Source organism: Bos grunniens, chromosome 3 (genome assembly GCF_055505025.1).
Source record: "Bos grunniens cultivar Pamir isolate PY7600 chromosome 3, Bosgru_T2T1.0, whole genome shotgun sequence".
In the NCBI taxonomy this organism is placed as follows: domain Eukaryota; kingdom Metazoa; phylum Chordata; class Mammalia; order Artiodactyla; family Bovidae; genus Bos; species Bos grunniens.
The window spans coordinates 67042042-67054585 of NC_141167.1; the positions used below are offsets into that span (position 1 = coordinate 67042042).

Sequence of the window (12544 nt, forward strand, 5' to 3'; positions counted from 1 at the left end):
TCCCTTGGACTGCAAGGAGATCCAACCAGTCCATTCTAAAGGAGATCAGCCGTGGGATTTCTTTGGAAGGAATGATGCTAAAGCTGAAACTCCAGTACTTTGGCCACCTCATGAGAAGAGTTGACTCATTGGAAAAGACTCTGATGCTGGGAGGGATTGGAGGCAGGAGGAGAAGGGGATGACAGAGGATGAGATGGCTGGATGGCATCACTGACTCGATGGACGTGAGTCTGAGTGAACTCCGGGAGTTGGTGATGGACAGGGAAGCCTGACGTGCTGCAATTCATGAGGTCACAAAGAGTCGGACATGAATGAGTGATTGAACTGAACTGAACTGAATATTTTTTGTATTAATGAATTATTTTTATTTTTATTGTTTTTTGTCCTTCCATACTAGCTAGATATTTGCCTTGAGTGGCTCCCAGCCTGTGATGTCATAGCAAACAGGAAGAAAGAAAAATGGAGTTAGGTAATGTTTTGAAGAATTATAGTTATGATTCTCAGAGGAATAGAAAGGAATTTTGAGCTAAATTTTCCTTTTTGTGATTGTAGAAGTTATTCTTGGAACTGTGGGTGAGGGGAACTAAGAAAAGAAGAGTAAAATAGAGAGACATTTTGTGGCCTAGAAATGGGGCAGTGATTATCTAGAGGGATTCTCTAGACAAAGAAGGTTGAACATCCACTCATATATCCATTTCACACAGGTGCAAGTACTGCCCCTACCAGTGTTCAGGAATCCCTTCAGTGACCATGGCAATGCAGCCTCCACCCAATGGAGAATTAAACACTGTCTGCACCCTGAAGTTAAATGTTCCAGGTCTCCCTTATTGGAAGCCGCCATGTGACCTAGAGACCACTTAACTGTGCTTAACTGAGCTTAACTGTGCTTCGTGACTTTGTACACTCCTGTCAGACTTTTCCTGTGTATACAACACTCCAACTCCATCCCAGTACCAAAGTAAATCCTTGAGTAAGACCTTGGAGCTGAGACTATCTAGAGGGGTGGTTTATGTGTGGGGAAACAGTCTACACTGAATAGAACACCTCTGATATCCCCAAATTCGATGTAAGTGTATCCCAATTACACAATTAAAATTCTCTCTAGAATCAATATGCATGATTTCAAACATAGGTTCTACTGAGGTATCATATTAGTCATTTATACTATATTTAATCATGAATTGAATTCTTCTGTAGGTTAAACACTGCCTTCACATTTTATTTCATCTTTGCAAACTTTAAGTCTCAATGAAAATGCATCTTATGACTTCAACATTAGTGGCAATTGTTTGACATCTTGAAGTTGCTCATTTAACTTGTTCTTAACAGATAGAAGCTGGTTAGGAAATTATGGTCCTTAGGTTTTTAGAGAATATTACATGGTGGTGGTATCTTCTGGAGGGCTACAATCTCTTCCTGAAGTTTCATGCTTTCCTTTTGGAATCCCTCACGGAGAAGTCGTCCCTGTTCCTAAAAGGGAAAGTGGAGACTGAATACAACTTAAAACACTTCCCACATTTGCTAAATATATCTATATTAATCCCTCATGGGTTGTGAAACTTCTTTTTGAAATCTCTTCTTCCTTTAATTTCATTATATCCCTCTTTCTTGAGTCTACTATCAAACTTTTTCTGGGATTTATTTAGCTTCAGAAATATTCTTCTCTTGTGGTTTCTAAAATATTAGTGACCCCTAGAATTAATTTTTTACCTCCTTCAACGTGAAACAACAGTCTTTAAAGAAAAACTGTCCTGTTCTATCTCAGCTGTATATCACATGAACTCCCAAATATATATCCAAGAAGGCAAGGAAGATGAAGGGACACCATAGGAAGGATACTACAAAATTCAGAATCACAGGAGGTGTTTGTTCAGGGAATTTAGTACAAGTCTCCAAATTTTTGTAGCAGAGATAACAGAAATAAGTTCAGGAGGTAAAGCCTACACTGGTCCATGCTCTATTACAGGGTAGACATCCCGACTCAGCATAGAGTTGGAGAACAGCCCAGAGATCAGGAAGAAACTAGCAGCCTGGGTATGTGGTTCATTGTATGATATGGAATCTCCTGGTGGCTCAGATGGTAGAGAATCTGCCTGAAATGCAGGAGACCTGGGTCGGGAAGATCCCCTGGAGAAGGAAACGGCAACCCACTCCAGTATTCTTGTCTGGAAAATCCCATGGACAGAGGAGTCTGGTAGGCTAGAGTCCATGGGGTCCAAAAGGGGTCGGGCACCACTTAGCAACTAAACAACAAGATAGACTTCAATAACCAGAGATGGTTAGGGGTAGAAGCAGTAAGGAAATGAAGTGTCTACTAGTGCTTGGGCTAGAACAGTCCTTAAACTGATATAATGCTCTAACTTCTAAGAGCTTTTGATTCAGCACAGTGGAAGATAGAATGGAGATGCTACAATTGAATACCTGAAGTTTAAGGGCTAGAACCCTCTCTTGGTCTGCTGTTAACTGGGCCCTCTCCTTTTCCATCTTCTCAGTCAGTTGCTTCACATGTTCCTGATAACTCGCTTCTTTTTCTTGCATCATCTGTTCACTCTTCTTTTGCATTTCCTCTAACATTTTGTTTGCAGCTTCTGCAGCTTCAGACTTCATACGTTCCACTTAAGAAGAAAAATAAGCAGAGAAATATGAGAATCTTAATTTTTTATAGCTTTATTTCTGCTTTCACCCTTTTTACTTGTTTGCTTATCTCATGAAGAAAGCCTCTTGTGTTCATTTTTGCACTGAACAATCAGAATCTGACTGCCAATGCAGGAGATGTGAGTTTGATCCCTTGGTGGAGATCCCCTGGAGGAGGGCATGGCAACCCACTCCAGTGTTCTTGCCTGGAGAATCGCATGGGCAGAGGAGCCTGGCAGGCTACAGTCCACGGGGTTGCAAGAGAGTTGGACACAAATTAGTGACTAAACAACAAGAATAAATCAGAAGACAGATGAATATAAATATTGGATAAGTAAAGAATCCTTTAAAAATATGAAATATACTTGCTATTTTTTGCACTATAGTAATATTTCAGGTGGATGAATGTGGCTAACATTAACATTTCTGGGGCTTTCTAACTATCTACAGTGTTTTCACAGAGAAGGCAATGGCACCCCACTCCAGTCCTCTTGCCTGGAAAATCCTGAGGACGGAGGAGCCTGGTAGGCTACAGTCCATGGGGTCACAAAGAGTCGGACACTGAGAGACTTCACTTTCACTTTTCACTTTCTTGCATTGGAGAAGGAAATGGCAACCCACTCCAGTGTTCTTTCCTGGAGAATCCCAGGGACAGGGGAGCCTGGTGGGCTGCCATATATGGGGTGACACAGAGTTGGACACGACTGGAGCAACTTAGCAGCAGCAGAGTGTTTTCAGCTGTTCTCACCTTCAATCTCTTTCTCCTTTTCTGTCAGCAACTGATCAGTCTGTAGAAGTGCATCAGCCACACCCTCTTTGGAATCCAAATATTTCCTCAGTGTCTCTTCTGTCTATTGATGCAGACCAAGTTAAAATTAGGAAATAGAGACTATGGGTTAAAGGAAAACCTAGCAATACATATTTCAATTCAATTTCATTTTACCCATCTTAGAATTTATTAATGAATACTATTTCAAACTGGCTTAAAACCCAACTCTAGATCCACCCTCAAATTTGCTTCATTCTCAGTCACCCCAATGTTAGAAATGTAATCAGTAAAGCTGATCTTCTAATTGTATGGATTACAAAACTTATGGCTGTTCTTTACATCAGCTAATGGTATTTGCTTTGGATTCAAAATAAAACCAGCAAGAGCCCATCAGTTGCAACCTATTTCTCCCAAACACACCAGTCCAAGATAGTATCTCTTCTTGCCTGGACCATGGTATTAGCATCATAATTGGTCTCCCTACTTCCTTCTACTCTTGCTCCCCTACAGTCTGATTTCCTGAGAGCAGCTAGCATCGTATCACTTTAAGAAGGATTACTTCACTCTGGTGCACCAAATCCTCTGCTGATTTTCCAGCTCTTTTCAAGTAAAACTGAAACTGCTCTCAGGGCCCTCCAGGATACTACCTAGTTAGCCTCTGGCCTTGAACATCTCTCTGACCTCACCTCCTGCCATCTCTTTCTTTGCTCATTGCCCTCTTGCCACATTTGTTGGACATAAACCAATTCATCCTTCTGGGGTTTTCTGTTGTTTGAAATTATCTTCTTCTAGATGATTGCTTGGCTTACTTCCTGACTTCCTTGAAGACTGTTGAAACAGCATCTCACCAGAGAGGCCCTCTCTAAAATCCTACATATAAAATAGGACCATGTTCCCTTCCTCCCCTAGGCCTGTACCCTACTTTATTTTTCTTCAGGGCGATTTTTATCTCTGCAAAAGCAGCTTCTAGAGTCACCCTAATATTTTTCTCCCCTTTGTTCTTAGTAATAGAACCCATTTTTTTTCCAATCAGGGCACATCATAGGCCATGATAACACACTGAATTTTTTTAGTCAACCTCTCTGATAGCTGGAGGTGGCCATATGATTAAAATTTGGCTAATACCACTTATGCAAAAGCCTTAAAGAGAGTTGATCCAGAGACCTTTTACTCTTCTGTTTTCCCCCTTTCTTCCCATCTGTAATATGGAAGGAATGGGTGAAACTCCAACAGCCATCTTACACCATGAATTGACCTTGAAGATGGAGGCTGGGTGCTAAGGTGCTTGAGCAGAACAGAAGGGAGTCTGGGAGCAGCATGATTGTGGAATTGTCATAGCAGCCTGGACCCCTCTGCCTTACTTCTTGTATATAAGAGAGAAAGAAACTTCTGTGTTAAGACACTCTTGCTTTTTTTTAAATAATATGTGCCCAAACTTAATTCTAACTGATATAACCTGAGTATACTGGCACAGAAGCATACTTATGAGCCCAGAGTTTCCTATTAGTGTTTCCATTTTAGCTCTACCACTTATTACCTGTACATCTTAGGTGAGTTATTTTACTTCCTTCAGTTTTCTTATTTATAAAATGAGGACATTGATACTTCATAGTGCTTTTGTGAGGATTGAATGAGTTAAACCCATTTGTTTCCTAACACAAAATAAGGTCTATATGTGAACTGTTATTATTATTAGATTTTTTGTAAGCTATACTTTGTTGATTGCTGATGAATACTTTGAAAGAACTTGCTTGTTTTTAAACTGCACTAATCCCAGCTTACTCCTTGGAAGAAAAGTTATGACCAACATAGATAGCATATTGAAAAGCAGAGACATTACTTTGCCAACAAAGCTCTGTCTAGTCAAGGCTACGGTTTTTCTAGTAGTCAAGTATGGATGTGAGAATTCGACTGTGAAGAAAGCTGAGCACCGAAGAATTGATGCTATTGAACTGTGGTGTTGGAGAAGACTCTTGAGAGTCCCTTGGACTGCAAGGAGATCCAACCAGTCCATTCTAAAGGAGATCAGCCCTGGGTGTTCTTTGGAGGGAATAATGCTAAAGCTGAAACTCCAGTACTTTGGCCACCTCATGCGAAGAGTTGACTCATTGGAAAAGATCCTGATGCTGGGACGGATTGGAGGCAGGAGGAGAAGGGGATGACAGCAGATGAGATGGCTGGATGGTCTCACAGACTCGACGGACGTGAGTCGGAGTGAACTCCAGGAGTTGGTGATGGACAGGGAGGCCTGGTGTGCTGTGATTCATGGGGTCGAAAAGAGTAGGACATGACTGAGTGACTGAACTTAACTGAATCCCAGTTATTGGAGAAGGCAATGGTACCCCACTCCAGTACTCTTGCCTGGAAAATCCCATGGACAGAGGAGCCTGGTAGGCTGCAGTCCATGGGGTGGCGAAGAGTCGGACACAACTGAGAGACCTCACTTTCACTTTTTGCTTTCATGCACTGGATAAGGAAATGGCAACCCACTCCAGTGTTCTTGCCTGGAGAATCCCAGGGACGGGGGAGCCTGGTGGGTTGCTGTCTATGGGGTCACACAGAGTCGGACACGACTGAAGCAACTTAGCAGCAGCAGCAGCAATCCCAGTTATAGACATATTGTTAGGCCTGAGTAGAGAATTGTTGGATGATAGAGTGACTAAACTATTGAATAAATTCTGCAAGAGTTTTTGAGGGCTCCCATCTGTGCCTCCAAGAAGCACTACCATGGAATGAATCAGCTCTTCACCTCATGGTAGTCTGTCCTACTGAGTAAACCAGTGAATAGTCTTGAAAGCCACAGGCACCATTTACCCATTGCATTTTTGTTGTTCCCACTGTAGTTTGAAAGAGTCACTTCAGCGAGGCCCCAGAAAAGGTGATCAGTTTGTACTTTACCTGTACCCCCTTTCTGGGGACCTGGTGGTACTTATTCTTCAGCTCATTCATCTTCTTAATAAATAAATAATAACCTCCTGGTTTAGAAAATTTTCCCTGCTTCACATCTTCATATAGAGGATGAAAAATGTCCTGAATTAAAGCCATGCAGTAATCTGAGGATGCTTTCATGTTTTGTTTACAAAAGTCATCTCGCTTTGCTTCTAACTTGTCCTGTGAGGTGAAAAATAGCACAAATGGCACCGTAAGCAATGATGAGAACGTGAACCAATGTGGATTACTGGGAAATGCTTCTCCTGCAGAGAATGTGGCACATAAATATAACACAGCCCTCACCATGTTGGGAGATTCTAGACAACTCTTCAATAGAATGCTGGTTTAAAAAATGCATCTACTTCTCCTTGTGTTTATCTGAAGCTTTTTTTGCTATGGTTTTTTAGCTTCAGAGAATGATTCTCAAAGCATAAACACTGCTCATTTGAAAGTTCTCTTTTTAAGTTCCTAATAGTTTACCACACAATTGTCCAGTATGATAGGCCTGCAGGAAGTTCCTGGTTCTGCCAATTTGTGACTTAGTGGCACTCAATCTTCATGAAATGAGATGTCTTTGTTGGTAAAACACAGGAAATTGTATCTATCTCATAGATTCCCTGTCAGGATTATATGCAGTGGTATAAAGTGTTAAGCCCAGTGACTTCTTTATAAGTGCTCAAAGGGTCAATGATTAGTGGTATGTTCTTTAAAATAATAGTACTTTTGCATATTTTCTCAATAAAAGGCTAAAGAAGGTAATGGAGATTGTACTGCAGTTAATGTCTGTATGGAGAAAGCCTACAGAGCAGCACTTTTTACCTACATTCAATTATAGAAGAGAATTTGCATGTTTCTTTGGTCTAGAAAGACATCCAAAGCCTGCTGACCTTCACTATTTAGTTTCATCAGAACCTGTGAAAGCAGGAAGGTATGATTTGTAAAATTCTGCCCTACAAGTCAGGGAAGGAATTGTCATCTGTCAAATGATAATTTGTCATACAACAATCCTTCCTCAATTTGGAAGAACTCAGACTTGAGTCCTCAAATAGCATGCTAATGATTGATTTCTCCTTCTTGTCTTTCTGAATATTTATTGTTGCTTTACATTAAACACAAAAAGTTTTTAGGGTTTTCACAAAGAAGCGAATCCTTCTATGTTATTAGCAGGGAATATGAAAGCACTGTGTCTTTGACTAACTCTAAATTAAAAAATAAATTAAAATAATCTTACATAAATACAGTGTTACAGTTTACTTGTTTGATTAAAATATGACATCTATAGGGTAGAGATTAATAGATGAGGATATTTTTAATAACCATAGTTGGTCATGGTACCATAGTTTCCAGGACTAAGGCTAAGAATAGTCTGTTCTTTTAGTAAAGAGTGCAAATGAGTACATATAACTGAGGGCTGCTATCCTTGGGTCTGGGAGGACTACTTATAGCAAGAAAGGCTTATTCACATTGTTGTATGGAAGAAACCAATACAATATTGTAAAGCAATTATCTTCCAATTAAAAACAAAAAAGAGAAAGGCCCAGATTTTTCTTCCTCTCATTAACCAGAATAGCAAACATACCCCTAATTTTTTCTGAAACACTTGGTCCACATCCTTGAAAGAGTTCTTCATGAAGACTTCAATGGCCTCTTTCTCAGTGGCCCTGTGCAGGTCCAGCAGTTCCTGGAGGGTTTCCGTGGGCAACTTCAGCTTCTGGCCCATCTGCTGGTCATAGTGGGCAATGGCCTTTTGCACTGCAGCCAAGTTCTCGATCTCGGCCAAGGCCAGGACTGCACTCTCCAAGCAGGGCAGATCCCCACTGTTGATGGAATTGACATAGGTCAGCACCAGGCTCTCTAGTCCTATGAAAGGGAATTTAAAAAAACAGTGACTAAGAGTTGGTGAGACAGAGGAACAAGCTGTGTTAGTTTAGTCCTGAGCATGCAAATTTAATCATTCTGAGTCAACTGATAGTGCACTTTTTATGCTTTTCCAGTGTTACAAACAGTAGTTTTAAGAATTTTTAAGAAGAATTGTGATGGGATATTTTGCTACCCTCTAGGTTCAGAATAGTTCAAAGCTTCCCTTTCCTCCTTCTTCCTTCACCTAAATGGAAGCTATTGGAATGAATGGGTTAGAGTAAGGATATTTTGCAGACAAGATGGTAAGTCTTAATCTTTTCTTAGCCTTCCTGAATCTCCCTTCTTTTTTTAATGAATTCCTCTTCCTTTCTCAATTCTAAGTAATATAAAGGTCAAGGAGACATTTTAATGTACACAAGCACATGTGTGTGTAAATGTAAGTGTACATGTGATGCATCTCACTAGTTCTGTTTCTGGCCTAAATAAGGGAGTTTTCCTAGATATTCTTTCATCAGAATTCCATGCAGTGTGATCAATTCATCCAAGTTTTCCAGGGAATTCTGGTTTTAACACTGAAAGTCTTACATACCAGGAAATCGCAGCCTTGGGAAAACTGGAGTGGTTTGTGGCCCTACAACTACTAGTTCTTTACTACAATAAGCTATCACCTCATACTGGTCAGAATGCCATTGTTCAAAGGTCTACAAATAGCAAATGCTGGAGAGGGTGTGAAGAAAAGGTGGCCCTCATACACTGTTGGTGGGAATATAAATTGATGCAGTCACTATGGAGAACATTATGGAGGTTCCCTAAAAAATGAAAAATAGAGTCCTCTTATGACCCTGAAATCCTAATCTTGGGCATATATACAGAGAAAACTATTATATGAAAAGATGCATGCACACCAATCTTAATAGAAGCACTATTTATAATAGTCAGGACATGCATGCATGCTCAGTCACTTTAGTCATGTCTGACTTTGCGACCCTATGGATTGTAGCCCACAAGACCCCTCTGTCCTTGGGATTCTCCAGACATGAATACTGGAATGGGTTGCTGTACCCTCCTCCAGGGGAATCTTCCTGACTCAGGGATCAAACCTAGGTCTCCCACATTGCAAGTTGATTCTTTACCACTGAGCCACCAGGGAAGCCCCAGTCAGGACATAGAAGCAACCAAATGTCCATCAACAATGAATGGATAAAGAAGATATGGTACATATATATAATGGAATATTACCCAGCCATAAAAATGAAATAATGTGCTTTGCAGCAATATAAATGGGCCTAGAGATTATCACACTAAATGAAATAATCAAACAGTGAAAGACAAATATCATATGATATCACTTATATGCATGTGTGCTAAGTCACTTCAGTCATGTCTGACTTTTTGTGACCCTATGGACTGGACCCTGCCAGAGTCCTCTGTCCATGGGATTCTCTAGGCAAGAATACTGGTGTGGGTTGCCATTTCCTCCACCAGGGGATCTTCCCAACCCAAGTGGTTGAACTCAAGTCTCTCATTGCCTCCTGCATTGGCAGGAAGGAAAATCAATACTAAATAATCCAGATCTAAACAACTTCATCCATTCTGGAAAACTATTCTGGATATTTCTTTTAGTAAATAACATCTGTTCAAGTAGTTGCTTAAGCTCAGAATCCTGGAGTTAAGCTTAACACTGCCATATCATTACTTCCACACACCCACATGCCTTCCATCATCAAAATTTATCGATTTGATATTCAAAATATGTGAGGATTCTGTTAATTTTGACAGTCTCTATTGCTACTATCTTAGCCTACATAGTCACCATTTATTATAAAATATTTCAAGTACCATTCATCTTCTTGTTGCTTCATGCACATCCCTCTAGCATGTTATCTATAAAACATTCTGAAGGACTGTATGAAACATAAATTACATATCTTTACCTCTTTGCCTGTCATTCCTCAAGATCTTTTCACTGGGCTCAGACTTTAACCTCCTTGAAGTCACCCGCAGGTCCTTTCAGGTATGGTTCCCTGTACTTATCAGTGTTTAATCATTAGGTTTACATAAATTGTTTAAGTACCTTTTGTTCCCATCAGGTTGGAATGAGGATTATGCCCAGTGGTTGGTACATGGCAGGCACTCCTAATCAGAGTGCCTAATCACACATTTTTGCATTGATTAACAAGAGAATTGTGTTAAGGTGAGAAGCAAAGCCTCACATACATGGAATATTTGCCTTTTCCTGACTTTGTCAATAATACACCTCTCCTGGAAGGAATTTCATAAAAATGGAGTTGAGAAGTTGGTGGAGAAGCTTACTACACCAGGATTAGATTCTAGGTCTTTTTCTTTATTCATCTGACTCATGTGAATATTAGATAATATCAGAAATAGTTTTAGTTCATATGTAAAATTCACAATGTGACCCTTGCAGTGTGTTTTCCTTGGCATCATTAGACTCTGTATTTGTCAGAAGTAATCCTCATGCCTCCCAATTCTGTTGTCCATAATGGCTGTAGGAAAGTCCAGGTAAGGAAAGAGAGTAAGAGGGACTCACGAGGCCCATTGACTGTGATACCGCCTGAGAGAGTCTTGGCCTTGGAATGGCTGAGGATGTAGAAGCAGAAGTCTGCAACTTGTTCTCTGAATTCAGGGTTCAAATCTTCCTCTTGTAGCTGCTCCAGGTGGATGAGGTACTTCCTAGGAGCAGGCCGATCAAAGATGAAGCACTTTTTCTCTGGGAAGAACTTTCGGATACATAACCGAGGTTCATTAAAGTTTTTAGTTTTTTTATCATTTCCTAGAGGAAAGAAAGTTAGAGGTTTTACATCTTCAGGCTACTTCAAATATATACCCTTCAACTTTGTAATTTGCACAAATCCTATATAAAGAGGTAAAAATGAACTAATCATGGATCAGACCCAATAATTAAAGGGGTAGAGAAATGAAATTTCTTTCCTTCTCCAAGAAGGAAGTAACTTAAAATTAGATTGCACTGATTTATCTAAGAAACATTTCATTTCTTCTAATAGAGCAGCCAGGACAACAAAGTTATAAAATTATAATTTTCAGCATCTGCATTGAAATGGTCATTCTGATACTGTTTTCTCTTTTTTTGTTTGCCAACCATGAGTCCCAGTAACCTTGTTTTAGCTTCAGTGAATTCTCCAGGTACTCATCAGCAGTGATGGCTTGTCCATCTGCTTCCAGCTCCAGGGAGAAATCTCTCAGAGTCCACACAAAGTCTGGAAAAAAGCTCACAAAGTTGGCTGAGTCTTGGACCTCATGTTTATCAGGCGAGGATTTTGCCCTGATTCGACGTGTCAGCTCTGTCACATAGCTGGGATGCTAACATAGGAAAACTGCAGAAAAGGAGTAGCACCTTTTATGCTATACTGTTCCCCAAAGCTTATCTAAAATAATTTTTCTTAATTAGCTCATTCATTCATTCCACAAACATTTATTGAGCAATTACTATAAACCAGGAATTGTCCTAGGGACAAATAACATTGCAATGAGTGAGAAAATGCTACCATCTACATTCTAGTGAGGGCTTCCCTAGTGGCTCAGAAAGTAAAGAATCTGCCTGCATTGCAGGAGACCCAGGTATGATTACTGGGTTAGGAAGATTCCCTGGAGAGTGGAATGGCAACCCACTCCAGTATTATTGCCTGGAGAATTCCATGGCCAGAGGAGCCTGGCTGGCTACAGTCTATGGGGTCGCAAAGAGTAGGACACGACTGAGTGACTAACACACACACACACACACACATTCTGGAGAGGGGGACAGATGATAAACAAGTAAACAAAAATATAATAAACCTGAGATACTGATAATAGTTGCCTTGAAGAAAAATGAACCTCAGCTAAACTTTAGAGAATAACTGTGTATCTGTGCATGGTGCTGGTTTATATGGTGGTTCAGGTAAATTCATTCTGAGGTGATCATTGTGCAGAAATCTAAATGAACTGAGAGAGGCTTCCATGTACTAATCCACTGGAGAAACCTTCCTGGCAGAGGAAATAGCTCCTGCAAAACCTCAGAGGGGAAACCACTGAGTGTGTCTAACATACAGCAGGGAGGCCAGCGTGGCTAGGGAAGAAGCCTTAGAATAGCTAAGGTCCAGACTATGTAGGCACTGTAGGCCACAGAAAGTGTTTGAATTTTAATCTTAATTTAATAGGAAGCCACTGAGAAGCTTTAAATTGAGAGGGAAATATGACCTAATGTTTGTTTTTAAAACAAAAACTGGCAGGTGCTGTACCTAGGAGAGGCAAGAGAGAAGAGAAAGAGAAGCTTAGGCAGTTAAAAAGATAACCTGGAGGTGAGAAGATGGAAGCTTAAACTGAAATTAC

At 40.4% G+C, this 12544-nt stretch overlaps 1 protein-coding gene across 11 annotated transcripts in view; it reads right to left on the reverse strand.

The window, feature by feature from the left end:
- LOC147375761 (guanylate-binding protein 2-like) overlaps nucleotides 1–12544 on the reverse strand; it is a 167821-nt gene that overhangs the window by 57717 nt on the left and 97560 nt on the right. For 3 of the 11 annotated variants that reach the window (XM_086391006.1, XM_086391005.1, XM_086391007.1), the window contains 7 exons: nucleotides 11332–11528; nucleotides 10746–10988; nucleotides 7914–8194; nucleotides 6302–6514; nucleotides 3383–3485; nucleotides 2422–2615; nucleotides 1195–1470 (listed from right to left, as the gene is read on the reverse strand). The exons of 7 other annotated variants lie outside the window; for them this stretch is intronic. In XM_086391006.1, the coding sequence (XP_086247132.1) occupies nucleotides 1366–1470; nucleotides 2422–2615; nucleotides 3383–3485; nucleotides 6302–6514; nucleotides 7914–8194; nucleotides 10746–10988; nucleotides 11332–11528 (1336 nt within the window). In that variant the 3' untranslated portion in view covers nucleotides 1195–1365. Of the gene's footprint in view, nucleotides 1–1194; nucleotides 1471–2421; nucleotides 2616–3382; nucleotides 3486–6301; nucleotides 6515–7913; nucleotides 8195–10745; nucleotides 10989–11331; nucleotides 11529–12544 lie in introns of those variants that run through there. One more of the 11 variants, XM_086391008.1, reaches the window with a different exon arrangement.